This window comes from Saccoglossus kowalevskii, chromosome 15 (assembly GCF_978046115.1).
Source record: "Saccoglossus kowalevskii chromosome 15, keSacKowa6.1, whole genome shotgun sequence".
In the NCBI taxonomy this organism is placed as follows: domain Eukaryota; kingdom Metazoa; phylum Hemichordata; class Enteropneusta; family Harrimaniidae; genus Saccoglossus; species Saccoglossus kowalevskii.
In genome coordinates, this window is record NC_140655.1 from 28,643,306 (window position 1) to 28,660,411 (window position 17,106).

General features: G+C 38.2%; 1 protein-coding gene and 1 long non-coding RNA gene across 3 annotated transcripts in view; one reads left to right on the plus strand and one right to left on the minus strand.

The window, feature by feature from the left end:
- Window positions 1-2,516: 2,516 nt before the first annotated feature.
- On the minus strand, window positions 2,517-3,279 carry LOC144359964 (uncharacterized). The gene is made up of 2 exons (XR_013422108.2): window positions 3,195-3,279; window positions 2,517-2,669 (listed from the first exon to the last, which is right to left on the minus strand). It is a non-coding gene; the product is annotated as an uncharacterized LOC144359964 (long non-coding RNA).
- A 758-nt stretch (window positions 3,280-4,037) lies between these two features.
- The window catches only part of LOC102801133 (fibronectin type III domain-containing protein 5b-like), a 68,866-nt gene continuing 55,797 nt past the window's right edge, over window positions 4,038-17,106 (plus strand). For both annotated transcript variants that reach the window (XM_085490677.1, XM_085490678.1), the window contains exon 1: window positions 4,038-4,405. In XM_085490677.1, coding sequence (XP_085346803.1) covers window positions 4,324-4,405 — 82 coding nt within the window. In that variant the 5' untranslated portion in view covers window positions 4,038-4,323. The remainder of the gene's footprint in view (window positions 4,406-17,106) is intronic.

The window sequence follows — 17,106 nt, forward strand, 5'->3', positions numbered from 1 at the left end:
TGCACGCAGTTACAAATAATTTATAGATATGTGAATAAAAATAATGAGTCAAGACGAAGCTTTAATTGAAACTATACTCGAAGATCTGACTTTTGTAGTAGGGTAAGATGGAATCGTGTAGTTGCCATGGAAACTACACAGAGGTAGATTATCATGCAGTCGTTAATTCACTCGTCACAGCCGTATTTAAGCTCTCGTACGATTAAAAACATTGCGCAACACATCGAAAACTGTATGTAACCCAGTACGCACGTTCAGCGACTGAAACACTCTATGGAGGCCAGTGAAAACAATAACTTCCCATTTCATGGTTTGTCACGTAACTATGATGGGAGTCCATCTAAAGCTTGAAGTACATTGTGGGCTGTCATTGTTGTTATTTTGAAACGTGGTGGGATACGTGGCTAGCATCATCGTGAATTGACAGCCACAGACATTTTAATGCCGGCAACAGCCTTCACGGCAATGTTATGATGGGTGACCTTTGAACTTTGTTATTGTTACAAAATGGCCAAGGCATTTTGAACTATTAAAGAGCGGCGGTCGTCGCGCAGCGTGTGTTCGAATTTCATGTAAACAAACAATGTATTTTACACGCGTTGTATACGTCGATATGAGTCTCATATCGAACAGGGCGCGGCGCGACGACAACCGCCCTTTAAATAAGAGTGAACACATTTAGAAATTTATGATAATGCATTATTTCATAAAATATAAATAATATTCGACAACCGTAAGACTGCAGCTTATGTTTTTTTCACCGTATATACCTAATCGAAATTGCTAGATATGACGTAACCTTTCTATCGTAGCTTAGAAACCAATGGTAAATGACTGTAAAATCGTAATTTTTATGGGTTTTGGAAAGGTTTTTGGTGACCATGCTCCCCTTTTTCTGGATAATGTGAGAAACGGCAAATAAAACCATATCGTAAAAGTCTAGGAAATATGGCGATAAATCTCAATAGTAGACAATTACATTAATTAAATGAACGTGTCAAAAAATAAAATGCATTTTTTTATGTAATACAATAAATGCGCCATTCTGTGACAGATTACAGTCCCCGTATCTCGTAATTTTATAATCACAGTCCCTCCGACAATGTAATCACGCTATATTTGTTTTTTTGTTTTTAAAATGCGTGATATTACGTCATATATTAATGACGTCATGTACCATCGTTTAGTGTGATATGTGTTATAATTAGAATCACCGAAAATATACCAATATTATGTATATTATTAACAATATGCAGATGTATTATATATTTAAATATTACGCAAATATTATTGTGACGAAAATAAACTGTTTTTGTACCAATGCCCCTTGAGTCTGCCTGCGTAAGTACATTTTATAAATATTCGCTCAATTATTCATAAATTAATTTAGTCAATTTACTTACTTGATAATTATAACTGGCACGTCATGGCGTTCATGGTCAAATGTTCACGTAGCAGCAAAACTGACGTAAAGATTTGAGTCAAGTTGGACTTAAAAGATTGTATCTGATTGGCTACACAACCTAAAAACTTAACGGTTAAACCAATCAAAAAGCAGCTTGTTTGTTGACATTTTTTCAACGTATCAAATTCAGTCTTGTATATAAGCCTCGATACAACTGGGAAGTTGATGTGCATACATGTATGTATCAATGCGCGAGGTGATTTAATTCCCGCTATTCGCAAAAAATCGTTTGAAATGATGGTATGCTTGTGTTTCAAACTGTTTAATTGATTACTAGTATTGGATCAAAATAACCAACAAATACATTTGTGGAGGAAAGTATTCAATTCGGTCAACCACTCCAGCAATAATAACAGTGAATCGGCTTCATTTTTGGCACTTCCAATTACTATGATAATACAGTTTACTATTTGATAAGACTGTTGACATTCGACTATACGTTTCCACAGTGACATCTATGGGGAGTTGTATTGTAGAACAAGTTTTAATATCTTGTTAATGGTTCATTGCTTCTTGTCCCGAGTGGACAAATGCAACAGCTGAATAAGCACACGACTGTATGGAGGAAAATGAAATAACCCGGATGTCAAAATTAAACGACGATGTTTTTTCTACTCCCTCGCAGCGACAACATACAAAGACAATCGTAAAAAAATAGTAGCTGTATGATTACTTGTTACACACGCCTCAGTGCGGGAACGATAGCTAATCATTTCTTCTTGGCATCAATCTGATTAAAATCTGATGTGGTGTACGGGCTTTAATTATTTTGGTTATAAACTTATTTTAATTTTATTTTTTATTACTTTTGTTATTAATATCCTTTTATTTTATTATTTTACTTTGATTTTGTGATTTTTTTTAATTCCGCCCTACCTACATCTGATCCGACGCCTATGTAAGTCCCGTTCAAATCTCGCGTAAGTAACAGCCAATCACAGCCCCCTTTTATACAGGCTGTCGGTTGCTTACTTTTCAGTGTAGCGATACTCTACGGGCAATCTTTCTGTACATTATATTTTGTCCACTTGAATAAACCATTAATAAAAAATTGCTAGTATATTTTTTATTTGCAAAAGAAATTCCACAGCATTTTACAATTTTTTCACTTCCAACTAATGTGTACACTTCCAGATACATCTTCGCCAGCCAAGGTTCGTTCATTCAGTCATCGCTTCAATTTTACATCACTGAGCATAATTATCTAAATGGAAGCAAAAAATAAGTAAATCGTAATGATTAGAACACTGTAAACAGCTATAGAAAACAATGCAAACTGATTTTAAATTGTATAACGGTCACCGGCCCACGGCATCGACGCAGAAAATTGGAGCAAACAAATATTTCCTGATCAATAGCATATTGCGATGTGTTCCAAATAAAAAAATATTTTATTCCAGTCCAAATCAGCTCAATTACTTTAATAAAGAGTTATTGTATAATGTACAAAATGTTGATACAATTTGATGAATATTTACAGCTACTGCTTCAATACCGTAGACGATTTTGGCCCGCGATCGTCAACAAAACATCACCCGTCTCCAGGGCAGGCCACAGGCGCCTGTGGGGCAGGTGACTGGAAAAAGACACTGGTGTTCAGTCGAACCGGTGGAAACAAAATCGTCACTCCGAGAATAACTATACAAAATAACGATCTAAAGTCGAACCATTCGAGCCACAATATTAACATAAAAATGACTTTCGTTGCATTTGACAATGATAAACTTACGGAAAAGCCGTGTCATTTTCGGTCGCTAACGTCGGTATAATCCGCCATTTTATTTGAGTCTGTTTGCTACCTGACTCTGCCCGGTGACGTCATCATGTGTGCTATAGAAGGAGGTCTGTGATTCGTTGACTAAAATACTAAAATCGTCGATAGTGAGTCTCGTTGAAATCTCGTTGCATAGGCATCAGGGCAGATGTAGATAGGGCGGAATTAAAAAAAAAATCACAAAATCAAAATCAAAGTAAAATAATAAAATAAAAGGGCATTAATAACAAAAGTAATAACAAATAAAATTAAAATAAGTTTATAGCCAAAATAATTAAAGCCCGTACACTACATCAGATTTTATCAGATTGTCTTGGCATATGCTCCCGCGAAAGAATCAGCCACAAACAGCGCCACCACGGTTGCATCGGTTCTCTGTTTTTATGTTACACGTGTTTTGGCACCATTAAAGCGCACTGGATGCGTTATGAGGGGTCTAATGGCCACGGTGTTATGCACTATTAAAATATTCGATGTATCTGTTTAATGTGTGGACCTAGTCGCCAGTAGTCGTCTGCCAGGCTGTAAAAATGTTCTACATCGCCAATGAAATTTTACCCGAGCGCTGAACTTATATTATGCTAACGTTCAATATACTTTCTCTCAAAAGCATTTGAGGAATGTGTGTCTGCACAAACGTCATTTTCGCCCGTTGCACACAGGTTTTCCATATAAACACTGTTTTGTATTTTATTATGTGCGGTTTATTTGTAATCGAGGGCCGCCCCCGCAGAAGAGAAAGCAACCCCTCCACGAATATTGGAATATTCTAGTCTGAATTTGAACTTTCACCGCTGAAAACGTCGCTTACTGACAACGTGTGTGGGAGGCTCTCATACACCGTTGATGCTGACAGAGTGAGTCAGGCTGTTGTCCCGTGTGACGTTTGATTTTTTTACTCAAAGTATCTCCGCTTTCTTCGAGGAAATCTCCAACTACGCGCGAATAGTCAAGTCGCCGTAATGTGCTGATGCGGCATGGAATACAACGCTGAGACTCCGGGAGAATAGGACGGGACTCGGCCTGGATCTAATATTTCACAGCTAAAAGAGGATATTGTGCGTTGACCAGACATTTACAACTCATGGCCTATATAACTGATGCGATTCAGTCGCTGCTGTTTATCAGCACTTGCATGATAACATATTGTCAAGTGATTTTTGCAGGTAGGTACTGTTTATATTCTTGTTTACAGATATCAGACCTCATTGTTGGCCCCTCCCCCGCCTAGTAGAAGTGTGTGAAAGAGCCCGAAGCAATCGGCAAGTGTGTGAAAGAGCCTGAGGCAATCGACAAATAGCGATAGTCTAAACTCCGAACCGTGACAACATATGTATTTACTCATTCCTAGCGTCTTGTCCACGGGGTGCTCTGTGCGTCCCATTAAAGCCCCGTTTAGCTGAATTTGTAAATATGCAAACCACGCGGTCACAGTACTGTGTTGTGCCATGGGGGAGTAATTCGGTATTCGCTACTTACGTATTCGTTTCATATTCATTGCTTGTTTGTTTCCACGGCTGGAGCTATGTTAGTTATGTTCGACGTACATAATACCATCCCGTTGCCACGATGACTGTCTTGCGAAATCATAGCGAGCAGCTGCTACTGTAGCGATTGATCGCATATACTCGTGTCTGGCGTCTTCAAATCCTCTAGTACCGGTGCGTGATGGAATACCGACAATGCTTGGTGCGTTCTCCGTTAAACCAACCGATCGGACAAATGTACATGTGCAAACAGTGGTTGGATAAATGTGTCCGCGGGAAGCAGCGCCAAAAATTAATCGCTAGTAGAGGTTACGCGACCTTTTGTTGGTATTAGGGGAGCAAACGCTAGCTGACTCGATATCACCAATCACGTACAACCACATAGTCAAGAAATGAACCTGTTCTCTGCAGAGTTCTGCAATTTATAATGCCCGCGTTGTATTCATTACTTGAACGTCACATATCTCCGGTATCGTTGGTAACTATGGCAACTGTTCGGGGAAAGTATGTTCTCCGACAAGGATAAAACGTAAAGAGAACTTGTGCAGCGAATGACTTAATAAAAAGGTATTTCATTAACTGGCGTGCAGATTGGGTCTTGTGATATATATATTTCAAATTTCGGTAGTTTAAATTGAAAAGAGGACAACATACGCAATCAAATCATACTAGAGCACATAATCCAACAACAACGACGACGACGATGACGACTACGAACAACTGCCACGACAACTACAACAACAGCAGCAATGCACGTTAATTATGGAGACCCTATCGCGACTTTTTCTTGGAACATTGTATCTCTGGAAAAAAAAACACATCCCAGGGGGCATTGTAAGTTTATTTTTGATTTAGCGCATAAATTGTAAACGCTCACACAATTAATCTCGACTCACTATGGGCACATGCAGTCATCGTTGTGGTTGGCCGTGCGTGTTCCATGCCAATACGACAGTTGAATGAAAAATGCGCATGATTAATATTGTGTGGCTTACGTAAACTAGTATTTCCTGATCGGAATCTCCACAAGACCCAAATCGTAAATTCATGCACATAATGCACGTGCGTCTGACGGTGATTGGGTGCATCATATGTGTCAGACAAATGAAATGCTGATTTGTTCGAGTTACGGGCATCGAGTTGTTATCCTCGAGTTATGAAAACATAGTTACAAACATAACCACGCGCATATTTCAGAAACCATGCGCACTTTTAAAAAACGACGCCCAAATTATAACTGTATGTTCAATTAATAATAAATAAATAAATAAATAAACCAAACTTCGAGCTACGGACAACATAAATTGCTAATATTGTTTAACGTCCTCATTTAGTAACTCGATCTTTAATTAACAGTTAACCGAACTTCCAGTTACAGGCAACATTAGTTCGTTGTTTTGTTTAACGTTCTATTCCCCATAACTCGAAGTTCGGTTAACAATTAATTTAATTTGAACGTAAAACAAAATAACAAATCTGTGGTGTCTGTAACCGCAAGTTCGGTTAACTGTTTATTAAAGTTCGAGTTACTAAACGTGGACGTATAACAAAAAATATGTATATAGTCTATAACTCGAAGTTCTGTTAACTGGTATTTGAACATCGAATTTGGGCGTGGTTTATAAAATAGGGGCGTGGTCATTTGTGTACAGTAATTCGATGTTTTCGTAAATCGATGTCCGTAACCTTGCATCTCCAGACAAATAGCCAGTTTGTATTTCTAACTTTCACTCAAAACAGCTGGTCTTGGCACTTCGAATATATCATATTTTTGGATACGTGATTCCACGTATCGCGATTTGCCCGACGGCTCAATCCACTCGTAAATCAATACGATGCGCAACGCGTAGAATAAGAAACATCTCGAAATCTATAACCGGCTCTGTCCAGCTCTAGTACAGTTGCTGGTGGCATTCAACTAGTGTTTCATCGATCTCCGTCAGTGTTACGATGAACAACACTATGGGGAATTTGGTGATTAATACTTCTGTGTGCTAAAAAATGATGGACGAGAAACTTTGTAACTGCATTTCACCGCCCACGTGAGCATATATTTATACAATATACATATATAATTTAAGGAGTCGATATTTCCCATTCATATAACAACTACGTTAACGATGATTTATCGAAAACAGATATGAAATAAAGCCAATCAAAGTAACGAGCTTAATAAACGCATTGGTTCAGGCATCCACGGGTGAAAATATCTATCTATCATTACTCACGAGGACAGAGTGCGCGTGGTGATGAGCGCAGACGGTACCAGGATATTGGGAGGCCAATGCAAGCTGGGAAAAGGTCGATTTATTGATTGAACTAAAATGAGGTCGGCACACAGACTTTCTATTGCGTTTAGCAACTGTAAATATAAACAGTGCCGACAAGGTCAAGCGTGTGATGCTTCGGGAAACGTCCATACAGAACTAATTATATAAAAAATAATTATAATCACGTACGCCCAGACATTATATTCTATCCCAAAGTTGTGTCTGTAGTTAATAAATGCGCTATATCGAAATACGTATAATGTTTGTGTATAATAGTATAGTATAGGCCAAGACAATTTCTCTCCCAGCATATAGCACTAGTAAGTATGGAAACGATAACGAGGGCAAGGGGCGTCGACACGCAACAATGATATCACCCGTTGGACATCAATACTTGCAGGCTGAGGTACGTCATTGTGACTACATCGCCACCTCCTACTCTGTTATAACAGGACTGGCTAATCCCATCTGCAACCGACCGAGATGACAACAGACTTCCGGGGAGGCTGATCAATTCTAAATGACAAGTATCACGTGATATGCGCGTGGCAACAGGTGTTTGCAGGAAGTTTATGTTTTTGTTGTTTTCATGATGTTTTTTTATTAACTGGCTTTGGAATTTGTTCCGTGGCGTTCCGTCAATCGGCTTCCCGGAATGACTACGTGTCTCTTCGTCACTCCTTTACCATCCAGAATTTTCAATTAGTCACTTTCAATGCGAAGCTACGTACACGAGTTGGTCTGATTGCCTACCCACACCATAACACCGAACAGTCATACCTGTATACTCAACTTGATAATCGCGGATGGATTTCTGAACGGTAGCAAAACTGTGCAATCGGGCGATGCTCATTTGCATACTACATTTACTCACACCGTTTACAATTTGACATCGATACACTCCGATGGGTAAACAACACGTAGCTATATTAACACGCATAAATTTGCATTTGTTTGAATAAATATATGTAAATAGGTTTTTACTTTTATTCGTTGTTATGGTTTCATTACGACTGTTCTAAATTATTTTGTATTTATATTTATCTTACCATAGTTAATGACAAGGCCGTGGCCAATTTTTGTGGGGGAATGCAGTTAAAAACCGGACTCCTTGAGCGGGGGTATACAAATGTCAGACACGGAGACAGCAATTCGTCTAAGAAACTAATAAACTAATGGTTTATTCAACAGCGAATGCTGGAACATAGTAACGAGTTACAAACTAAAGAAATACATATCGAGAAGCGTGTGTTTCATTCTTATATACCCTTAAATCGAACGTCATAGGAAACATAGCCCACAAAAACAGAGTGAAAAAAGGCGGGAAAGCTTGAAGGACAAACTTACGATCAGTGATTGGCCATGTCTATGAAAATACTATGTCGTGATTGGCTCTATAAATACCATGGTAACAAGACTAATTAAACACACGTAATTAACAAGAGGATTTACTTTAAGAATCCGGCTGGCTAATATAAAAGGCTGATATATAAACTATTAGTATCACAGCTGGTACTACATAAAACGGGTGTGGAGTCGCTTGTCCTTGAATTTCATATAACTCGGAGTAACTTTCTCCGACATTCTCCGCGCCACAAAAACTGAAATTCATTTCAAAATCAAAAAAAAAAAATTCGTGTCAATAGACCACAGAGTAAGTATTCAAAATAAAGAATCATGGGTTTCTATCTTGAAACCGAAATAATAGTAGTTAAAGTCAATAATAATTGTTAAAAGTCAATGGGGTAGCATTACTCAGTTCCTATATATATTCTGTTCTGCATTCGAACAATATGAAATGTAAAATATATAGTTCAAATGTTATATCAAATTTGAGATACGTAGTCTGGCGGCTACCGCTGCATCCCTCGCTGGACGTTTAATAATTTCCTCATTGTGGGGAGGGACATCCATCGTCGGAGGGGTAGTTTGTTGGACTTCCGCCATCTGATCATCTGTTGATTGCGTTGTGTTTTCTTCGAATTCTTTGGATATAACCTCCAAAGGATATAGCTTATGAATGGGACGATTCGTTGGTCCCCTGGCTGTAGCAACTTCTGCTGAACGAACAAGTTTATCGTTCCCGTATATAAGTTTGGTAACTGTGCCAAGTTGCCAATTGAGTCTCTTTTCAGTGTCACTGTGAATTATTACAACCTCGCCAACTCGTATAGTGTTGTGTTTACTTCCAGACGTCGTGTGTCTTTCACGGAGTGCCGTCAAATATTCTGTTGACCAGCGTGTCCAGAACTGTACATGGAGGCGAGACAAGTGTTTGTAACGGTCGTTAATTTCCTCGTGTTGAGTGTAGGACGGGTCGTAGATTTCTTCATCAGACACGTTTATATACGGTAGTGCTGTGACTTGTCGTCCGTGTAGTAAATGGTTCGGTGTCAGACCAACATTGTCATCCAAGTTTGACGATACATACGTTAATGGGCGGTCATTTAGTACGGTTTCAATTTCCGTTACAACTGTGGAAAGTTCGTCAAAACTATGATAGCCAACAACCCAGTTTTCTCTAATACTTATGTGCATGCTCGATCACCAAAACTATGGATCTAACGCTATTCCAAAGAATATTGTGTATGTTTCCAATAATACAGTGCCTCAGTCATAACGAAGTGCACGTTCAAATTTCACGTAAAGAAACAGTATATTTCAGTCGCGTTCCAGTTATGTTCGTCGGACCTATATCAAATACGACCGGAAGTGACGATAGCTTTACACTCTGCATACACTTTTAACGCATAGTTCAATAGTACATTTATGGAACATGTGTATACATATCAGATGTTGCGCCCTCCAGCGACAGAATGCTTCTATGACGTACATGGGTGAAGTGACACCGTTCAACGTCGATTTTGTTTTGATCGCGGTCGTCCGGAATAAAAATATCAGTTTTCAGAGAATTGCTATATTTTAGAATGACAACAGTTCGAACGCAATTGCTTTCACATATTTGCGCAATTCGACTGACGTCTCTGAAGCGCCTCGTCCCTGAGAGGGGCGACTATATACATCGCCCCGTCGCTGTTCATAACTGCTGTCAAAATGTAAATATATAATATCGATCACGTGAACTCGTGCACGACGTCACGACCTTCAAACTGCATAATGTCGCTTATGATGTAAATTGACAGGAAACGGTTATAAAACGAGATTGGTGCAATTAGTCTGAACCGCAAACAAACCATCAGCAAATGTTCATTTCAAATTGTTTGATTAACGTCATAGTTACTGAATAAACTATTGGCAAAATGAGATCGGAAGTAAATGCAAACGTAAACTGTATGCGTGGTCGTTGTTTAAATATTACATGACCAAATACGACTAAGCCTATGGTGGGCGTGCGATTATAATATCGCACGTTCATTAATTAAATAGATGTTTCTTTTTATTGCGAAACCCCGCCCTCATTATTTCTCATTGTACATTCATTGTGCAAGTGATTTCTTGTTCTCCTCCATATACTTTTCTCACCACGTCTCTATGTTTTCATATGGGTAGCCCTAAACTTCAGAATGTGTTTTGTAATAGCGTATTTTGTATGGCATCTCCCATAGTGTATGTGCTTATAATTACGATGACCTACCATGTAGGCCACCGTACGAAATAAACGAAATACGTTCCACATGGTCTAAATCCCGCAAGACGTTAACTAATTTGATATTCCATGCCAATACTGATTACTGTAAAATACTTTATTTTAGCTGGAATTAATTTTTCAGTGAAAGACTTTTGGGTTTTTTTGCATGGAATTTATTTTTTACTGATTTATGACAAATCGAATGTAAAACATAGGATAAAAGGTATATTCGTTGGTTTTTATTTTCACTCAGAATCATTCCTTCAGCAAAAACAACACAAAAATTAATTCCAAGCGAAAATAAAGTATTTTACAGTAAACCGCCGGATAAGGTTCAATCTAATATGTTCAATTAATTATGAGCGTTGTATCGTCTGACCCCGCCCCATGTACGTGTATATTTCTTACTGCTTTTTGCCAATAATTAATTTAAGAACATGATAAATCTCACTTCAAACCAGATCTCTCAATTCATCATTGTTGCTATGTTTCTCTCATCGTCATGTTAAGCAATTACTGTATTTGTATATATTGCAATATAGCTTTGTTTATCGTTAATAAATCCAAAAAAACAGACGTTCGCGCGTCACTTTGCCTGTACAGGGTTCAAAGGCGCCACGTGGTGGTGACACTTTAACGAGCAGGACGGCGTTAAAGTCAACTACACATCATGAAGTGCAACTGTCAGTAATGTTGTGTTAATATCTTATTACATTTGGCAGGAATATTTAAGACGCGTAGTTCGGGATAACAAAAAAATCAAGTTCATTCGCCGTGTTAACCGAAGGATGTCACTTTCGATAGATGGAGACACAAGCTTGCAATGTCAAAACGATTATTGTAATTATAATTTACATTTATATTGGCTTGGTTGCTCATGCGATTATATTTACAGATAATTTTTGATGAAGCTAGCGACCACGTTTTATTGCGCAACATCATCCCAGGAAACATCGACGACGACGCAGCTATCTGACCAGTCGCGACGATAACTGTATCGGTAGGCCATCGATGCACGGTGATAAAACGTATACCCAAGTGGTTATATATACCGTACTTAATTATTAGTATTGACTACACTTGTCAAAATATTCTGACCTAGATCGACTTTCTTTGAATTATGCGTGAAAAAAGACGATTAAATATTCATTGTCGCCACCTGCACACGACGGAGTCGAATGTGACAGATGAGAAAAAAGGAATTAGTGTCAATTAGTGACCCAGTGCTGTAGAAATAATTCTACGCGACGGATCATTTTGCGCTTTGAACATAAATGATTTCACCACTGACATGAGAGTAATCAAAGTCGACTTTATCATTGTGAAGCTTATAAATTATCAAAATTAAGAGAACGCTGATCGGATAGTGAAACAATCTGGCGAAGATGCGCGTCGTTTAGTGTGCGCATTTCGTACTTGAACTTGAAACGTGCTCTTGTAGACATAACGGTAAATTAAGACGATCGCTGTCGTCTTGCCTCGGTTCAAACAAATAAACAGTGACGTTCGCTGTATAAATTATTTCTTGACCAGCTTGTAACTTCGAGTGACGTGTATACTAGTATACCCCACTGTTAATTTCGTATCCCTATATATGATAGGCCAATGGCGGCTACGAGGACGCTAACGGTTGCAGCCCTATCTCGTTGTATCTATCTGGTTGGATGTTGTCATAGTGTACGCGTGTTGCATAACTCTATTTGTTAGAAGAACAATAGGCAAATGAAATGGAAACATCGCACCTGATTCATGTACAAATCATAGTAACATACATGTTGCATTCCAGCATGAATAAGCTGCTTAGTTCATTCATCAGAGCACAGTCACTCTACTAGGAGAGTGACTGTGATCAGAGTGACCGTGCATCCACTCTACTAGGAGAGTGACTGTGATCAGAGTGACTGTGCATCCACGTCGGTCTAGAAATCGAATCCAGGGTAATGTTGAGGAATGTTGTACTCTCCACTTAGATCATGTGAGAACAAGATTGTTTCGATAAAGAGTTCTTTTCCAGTTATTCTTGAAAACAAAGAAACACACGTACGCTGACAGCACACGGCAAGCGATGGGGCTACAGAGAAAACACTACAAACTCGCCCAGTTTGCAGTTATTTTTGTATAACCTCGTTAGAGTTCTCATTCTCGATCGCTATCGTTTGGGCCCTAAAATAATCCGTTAGATTACGGTATCGGCTGGGTAGGCTATATCTTATAGTTAGAGTACGAATATTTTATCCCGCTTTTGGCGATTTCCCGATTAGAAAGCTGCTACGGAACGCAATCAGGTACAAGTTCTTCCCGTGTTCACATCTGTTTTTGAGTTCCTGGTGAACATGTTACGACGACCTAAAAACGTAATATTTACGCCGGCGTAAAAACAGATGAGAAAACTCTGAATTGAATGTGAGTGCCGCAGCCAATTGTATTTATTCTATTTCTAAGTAAGCAGACTGGCAGTGTGTGTCAAATTTTATACGTTGTATACGTCATAATATTCTGATTGATTCCAACACAGAGCTAACAAGATATTAGCTACATGTTCCCACAAGTTTATATGTATGTATATTATTATGACATTTTCCATGGCCCAGATTTGTTAACTATTACTGCACGGTTGTAAAAGTCCACAAAAGACAGCAATATATGGTCTATACTGTCTATCAGTTGCACTTACAACATCCGTTGTCATAACGTTTTTATAACGTGTTCACGTCTGTTTTTAAGACAGTTTGATTTAGTATTAACACTGCTGCTGATATCTCCTTTCAAGGGGTGCTTAAACCAAAGACATATCGCTTTCTAAAGTCTTTGCTTAAACGTTACCATTACCGTTACATTGGATTCAGTTTTACGCCGGTATTACCTTTGATTGATGTTGCTGTATGGTGAAAGTTGGTTCCTTTACACCGCAATAAGTTACACTGGAGTAAAGAGACTCAACAAACAGGTGTGGATACAATACGTTTATATAAATGCATGGTGAATATTTTCACCGTAATACAGTATGTTCCCATAATACCCGTGGGTGAAAGAATCTTGTGTAAAAGAGCGGATTTGTGTGTATGACCCTAGACACTCGTGGTCTATGGTATGACAAAACGCTTACATAAATCTAGACTGGCGCAGTCGGGCGATTAATTTGTTTTTGTAGTTTAAATAAAATAAAAAAAAATCGCGAAATGGAGGTGTTAGCGCGAAATCACCTGTAACTGCGAAATCATCCCGACTGGTTTATTCTGCGTGGCCCTCTATCGACACTGCAGGAACCCGTCGATTTTTCAACGGGTAATTATGTTAATGAGTGTTTTAATTGACAATCATCTAGGCCAATCACAACATCTCTTCAACTGACCTCTGACCGAGAAGACGTCGGCTGATTCTAGCAGCCGATTTTTTTTTTATTCTACAACTAGTACGAGTTATTTTTTTACACATTGTGATGAATTAGAAACGACGACTACGACAAACTCGAATTTCAACGTGCCGCCATGTTGGGTCTGCAGTGTGACCTTTACCATGATGTTGACCTCATTATGCATGTATTTCCGCGCCCACCTCATTATAATACGTGCAATTCATGAATATTTAATAGCAATGAATTTTCTGCAGAATAAACCAGTCGGGGAGATTTCGCGATTTTTAAATTTTATATAAACTACAAAAACAAATTAATCGCCCCGACTGCGCCAGTCTAACATAAATCATCACTATTCACGTTGCGTATCATTATTCTACGGTAATTCCGCAAGCTAATCGACCATATTGTTTGGTCATGCGATGCATTGAAGTGGAATCGCACAAAATATACTCTCAAAGCGCGGTATAATCACGTAAACAATAACCAGTTGTTTGCTGTCAAACCACCAAGTATATATGACTATGTCTGTAAGATAATACTGTCCTATGTGACTTTGCAGGGATGCTTGCCATTACATCAGTCCTGCCCACCATAATGATACAATCACGTTACGGCAAATTCCCTGGCAATATACGTTTTCTGCAATTACAATTAAATCAGTGTATGCATTGCTACCCAATTTAACATTTAGTAATATGATTGTCCAGTTTATCACATGCACGTATGCATTGGCTGAACCTTCTGGACTCGGATAACCAATCATGAACCAGTTTGTTCGTCGGAACGTCTTCTTTTAACGGAGTTTACTCTCTAACAGATTTATACCCGGGACTCCGGGAGATTAATTAATTGACGATGTAAATACGTTTTCAGTAGTATTTGATGTCACCAAGAAACAAGAAATATTTATGACGCATCGATATTTTTCTAATGGTGTTTTTTTGTAATTCATAGACCTCCCAGTACTTCTTGTGCAACATTCTTTGAAACTGTGATGACATACAGTGTTATTGATACGAGTGATGTATGTATTAGGCTTTCATTCAAGTATGTGGTAAACCGGGTCCATGTTGAATGATTAATACATTACTTTAGTCTGTATTCCGCCTCGTGCTGAAATATTGACACTCCCAAAAAATAAGTACGCAAAAGAAACTTGATTTGTAGAGAGTTAGTGTCATTGTGGCGTGTCTGTGCATCGTCGCTATCTGTAAAATGTGAAAGTAAAACATATTCAGAAAGTGTTTCGTTATCCCTGTTTAATTAGAAAATTCGTTCCGTGTAGACGCCAGTGTACGAATAGTGGCCACATCCCACTCACATTGACTCACATCTTGTTCCAATGCCCTTTCAATGAAAAATAACTCTTCACGAACTCTCGATGAACTCTTGAACATTGTGTGGCCTTGAAAAGTCGTGTTTATCATATTTTTTCAGTGTCTTCACTCAGGTTTATTTATCTTAACAGTGTGCCTATATCGTTGGTGACAATTGACAGTCTCTTACTTTGAATGTAAACAAGGTCCCCATAATGTATCCGACATCAAACCATTAATCTACTGTGCTACAAACTACGTATCATGGTTATTTTCATATTCACACTGTTTGTATATATACGACAGTTGTCATCAGAAACACGAGTGATTCGGGGAAATATGTCGTGTTTCCGATGACTACGTCGTCACTTATTGATCATAATCATTCCTCGTAATTCAAATCTGAATAATTAAATATACCTCATTCTCTCTATTAATCAGTAAAGAATTCCTCTACTCTGCCATGCATGGCGACTAATTGGTTTATTTTAGTGATGGCTATTGTGTCATGTCATGCCCACTTGGCTATACGTGTACTCCATTTAATAACATGATCCGTTGGGTAAAGCACACTATACAATAATCACACTATACCATCCACGGGTTGAGAACTGAGAGAAACCCACATTTCATAAAAATAATAACTGCGAATCATAGTTCAGTATGTACGCGTGTCAGCCTTCTCTTGATTATTAACTGATACGCAAACGCCCATTGGCCCTGCTAATTTTGGTCAACCATCTGCTCATGCAAGATGGTACGCCAGTCAAAATACGTCATCGTTGTGGGTAGAATATTTACCCTGGATGCCCCCTGACCCGATAACATTAATTAATCAAATAAAAATACAGAAATAAAACAATATATGGATTTAGTGGAGAAAATATAATCATAAGCTACTGGAAGATAACAGGCTTAGTTTATAAGACTTAATGAGATACAATGCGATACGGCGGAAAAGGGAAAGTGAAGCAGATAAAACTGCGTCAGGGCAACGAAATAAATTGCGGACGTATAATAAATTTAAGAAAAATTAAAAAGGATAGACTACATAATTAATGTAAAGGACAAACACTATAGAAAGTGCATTTGCAAACTAAGAATAATAGACCACAATCTAATGATAGAAAAAGGTTGACACTTTCGTCCAATTTTCATCTACTTTTATAATTATTATTTTTGCACAACCTATATATGTTATGTATTTGTGTTTATTATATTTGTTTATTTTATTAATTTTGTTTTCTTTTTTGCATTCATTTTTTTCTTGAAATTATATTAGCATTTGGCTATGTTTATTTCAAAACAAATGTCAATATATTATTATTACCAAACGCTTCAGCGTGGTATTAAGAGTTTGTTTTCAGGGGTGGGTGATACCAAATGGATGGATGCACATATGGGGTTAATTCCTTGAATTGCAATATAGAGGGTTCAGGCTGAAATACAATATATAGCGTTTTCATGTTTCGTCTGATATTTCTGTGGTATTCTGCTGCTGTAAGTAATGCACGATTTGTTCCGAAATTCAGTATATTGTGTGTATTCCAGGGTTATTCGTTTTTTGCTGAAAACACCCCTATTTTTTAGTGGCAGAGTCGAATAGTCTCACTCCCACTGGGAAATCTGCATTGTTGCTTGAATGTGAGTTAATTAAACACATTTTCCAGACCGGCGAAAGAGTATGCAACAGCCAATTTTAACAGCCTGTCACGTGATTTTAGTCTGAATGTCAACATGAAAAGAGGCTAGTCCATTTTACGCAGGAGTAATTGGGAGTAGAATATGTGAGGGATAGTATCAACAGAGATGTGTATAGTGAAAATTAATATCTATCCTTCATTTGC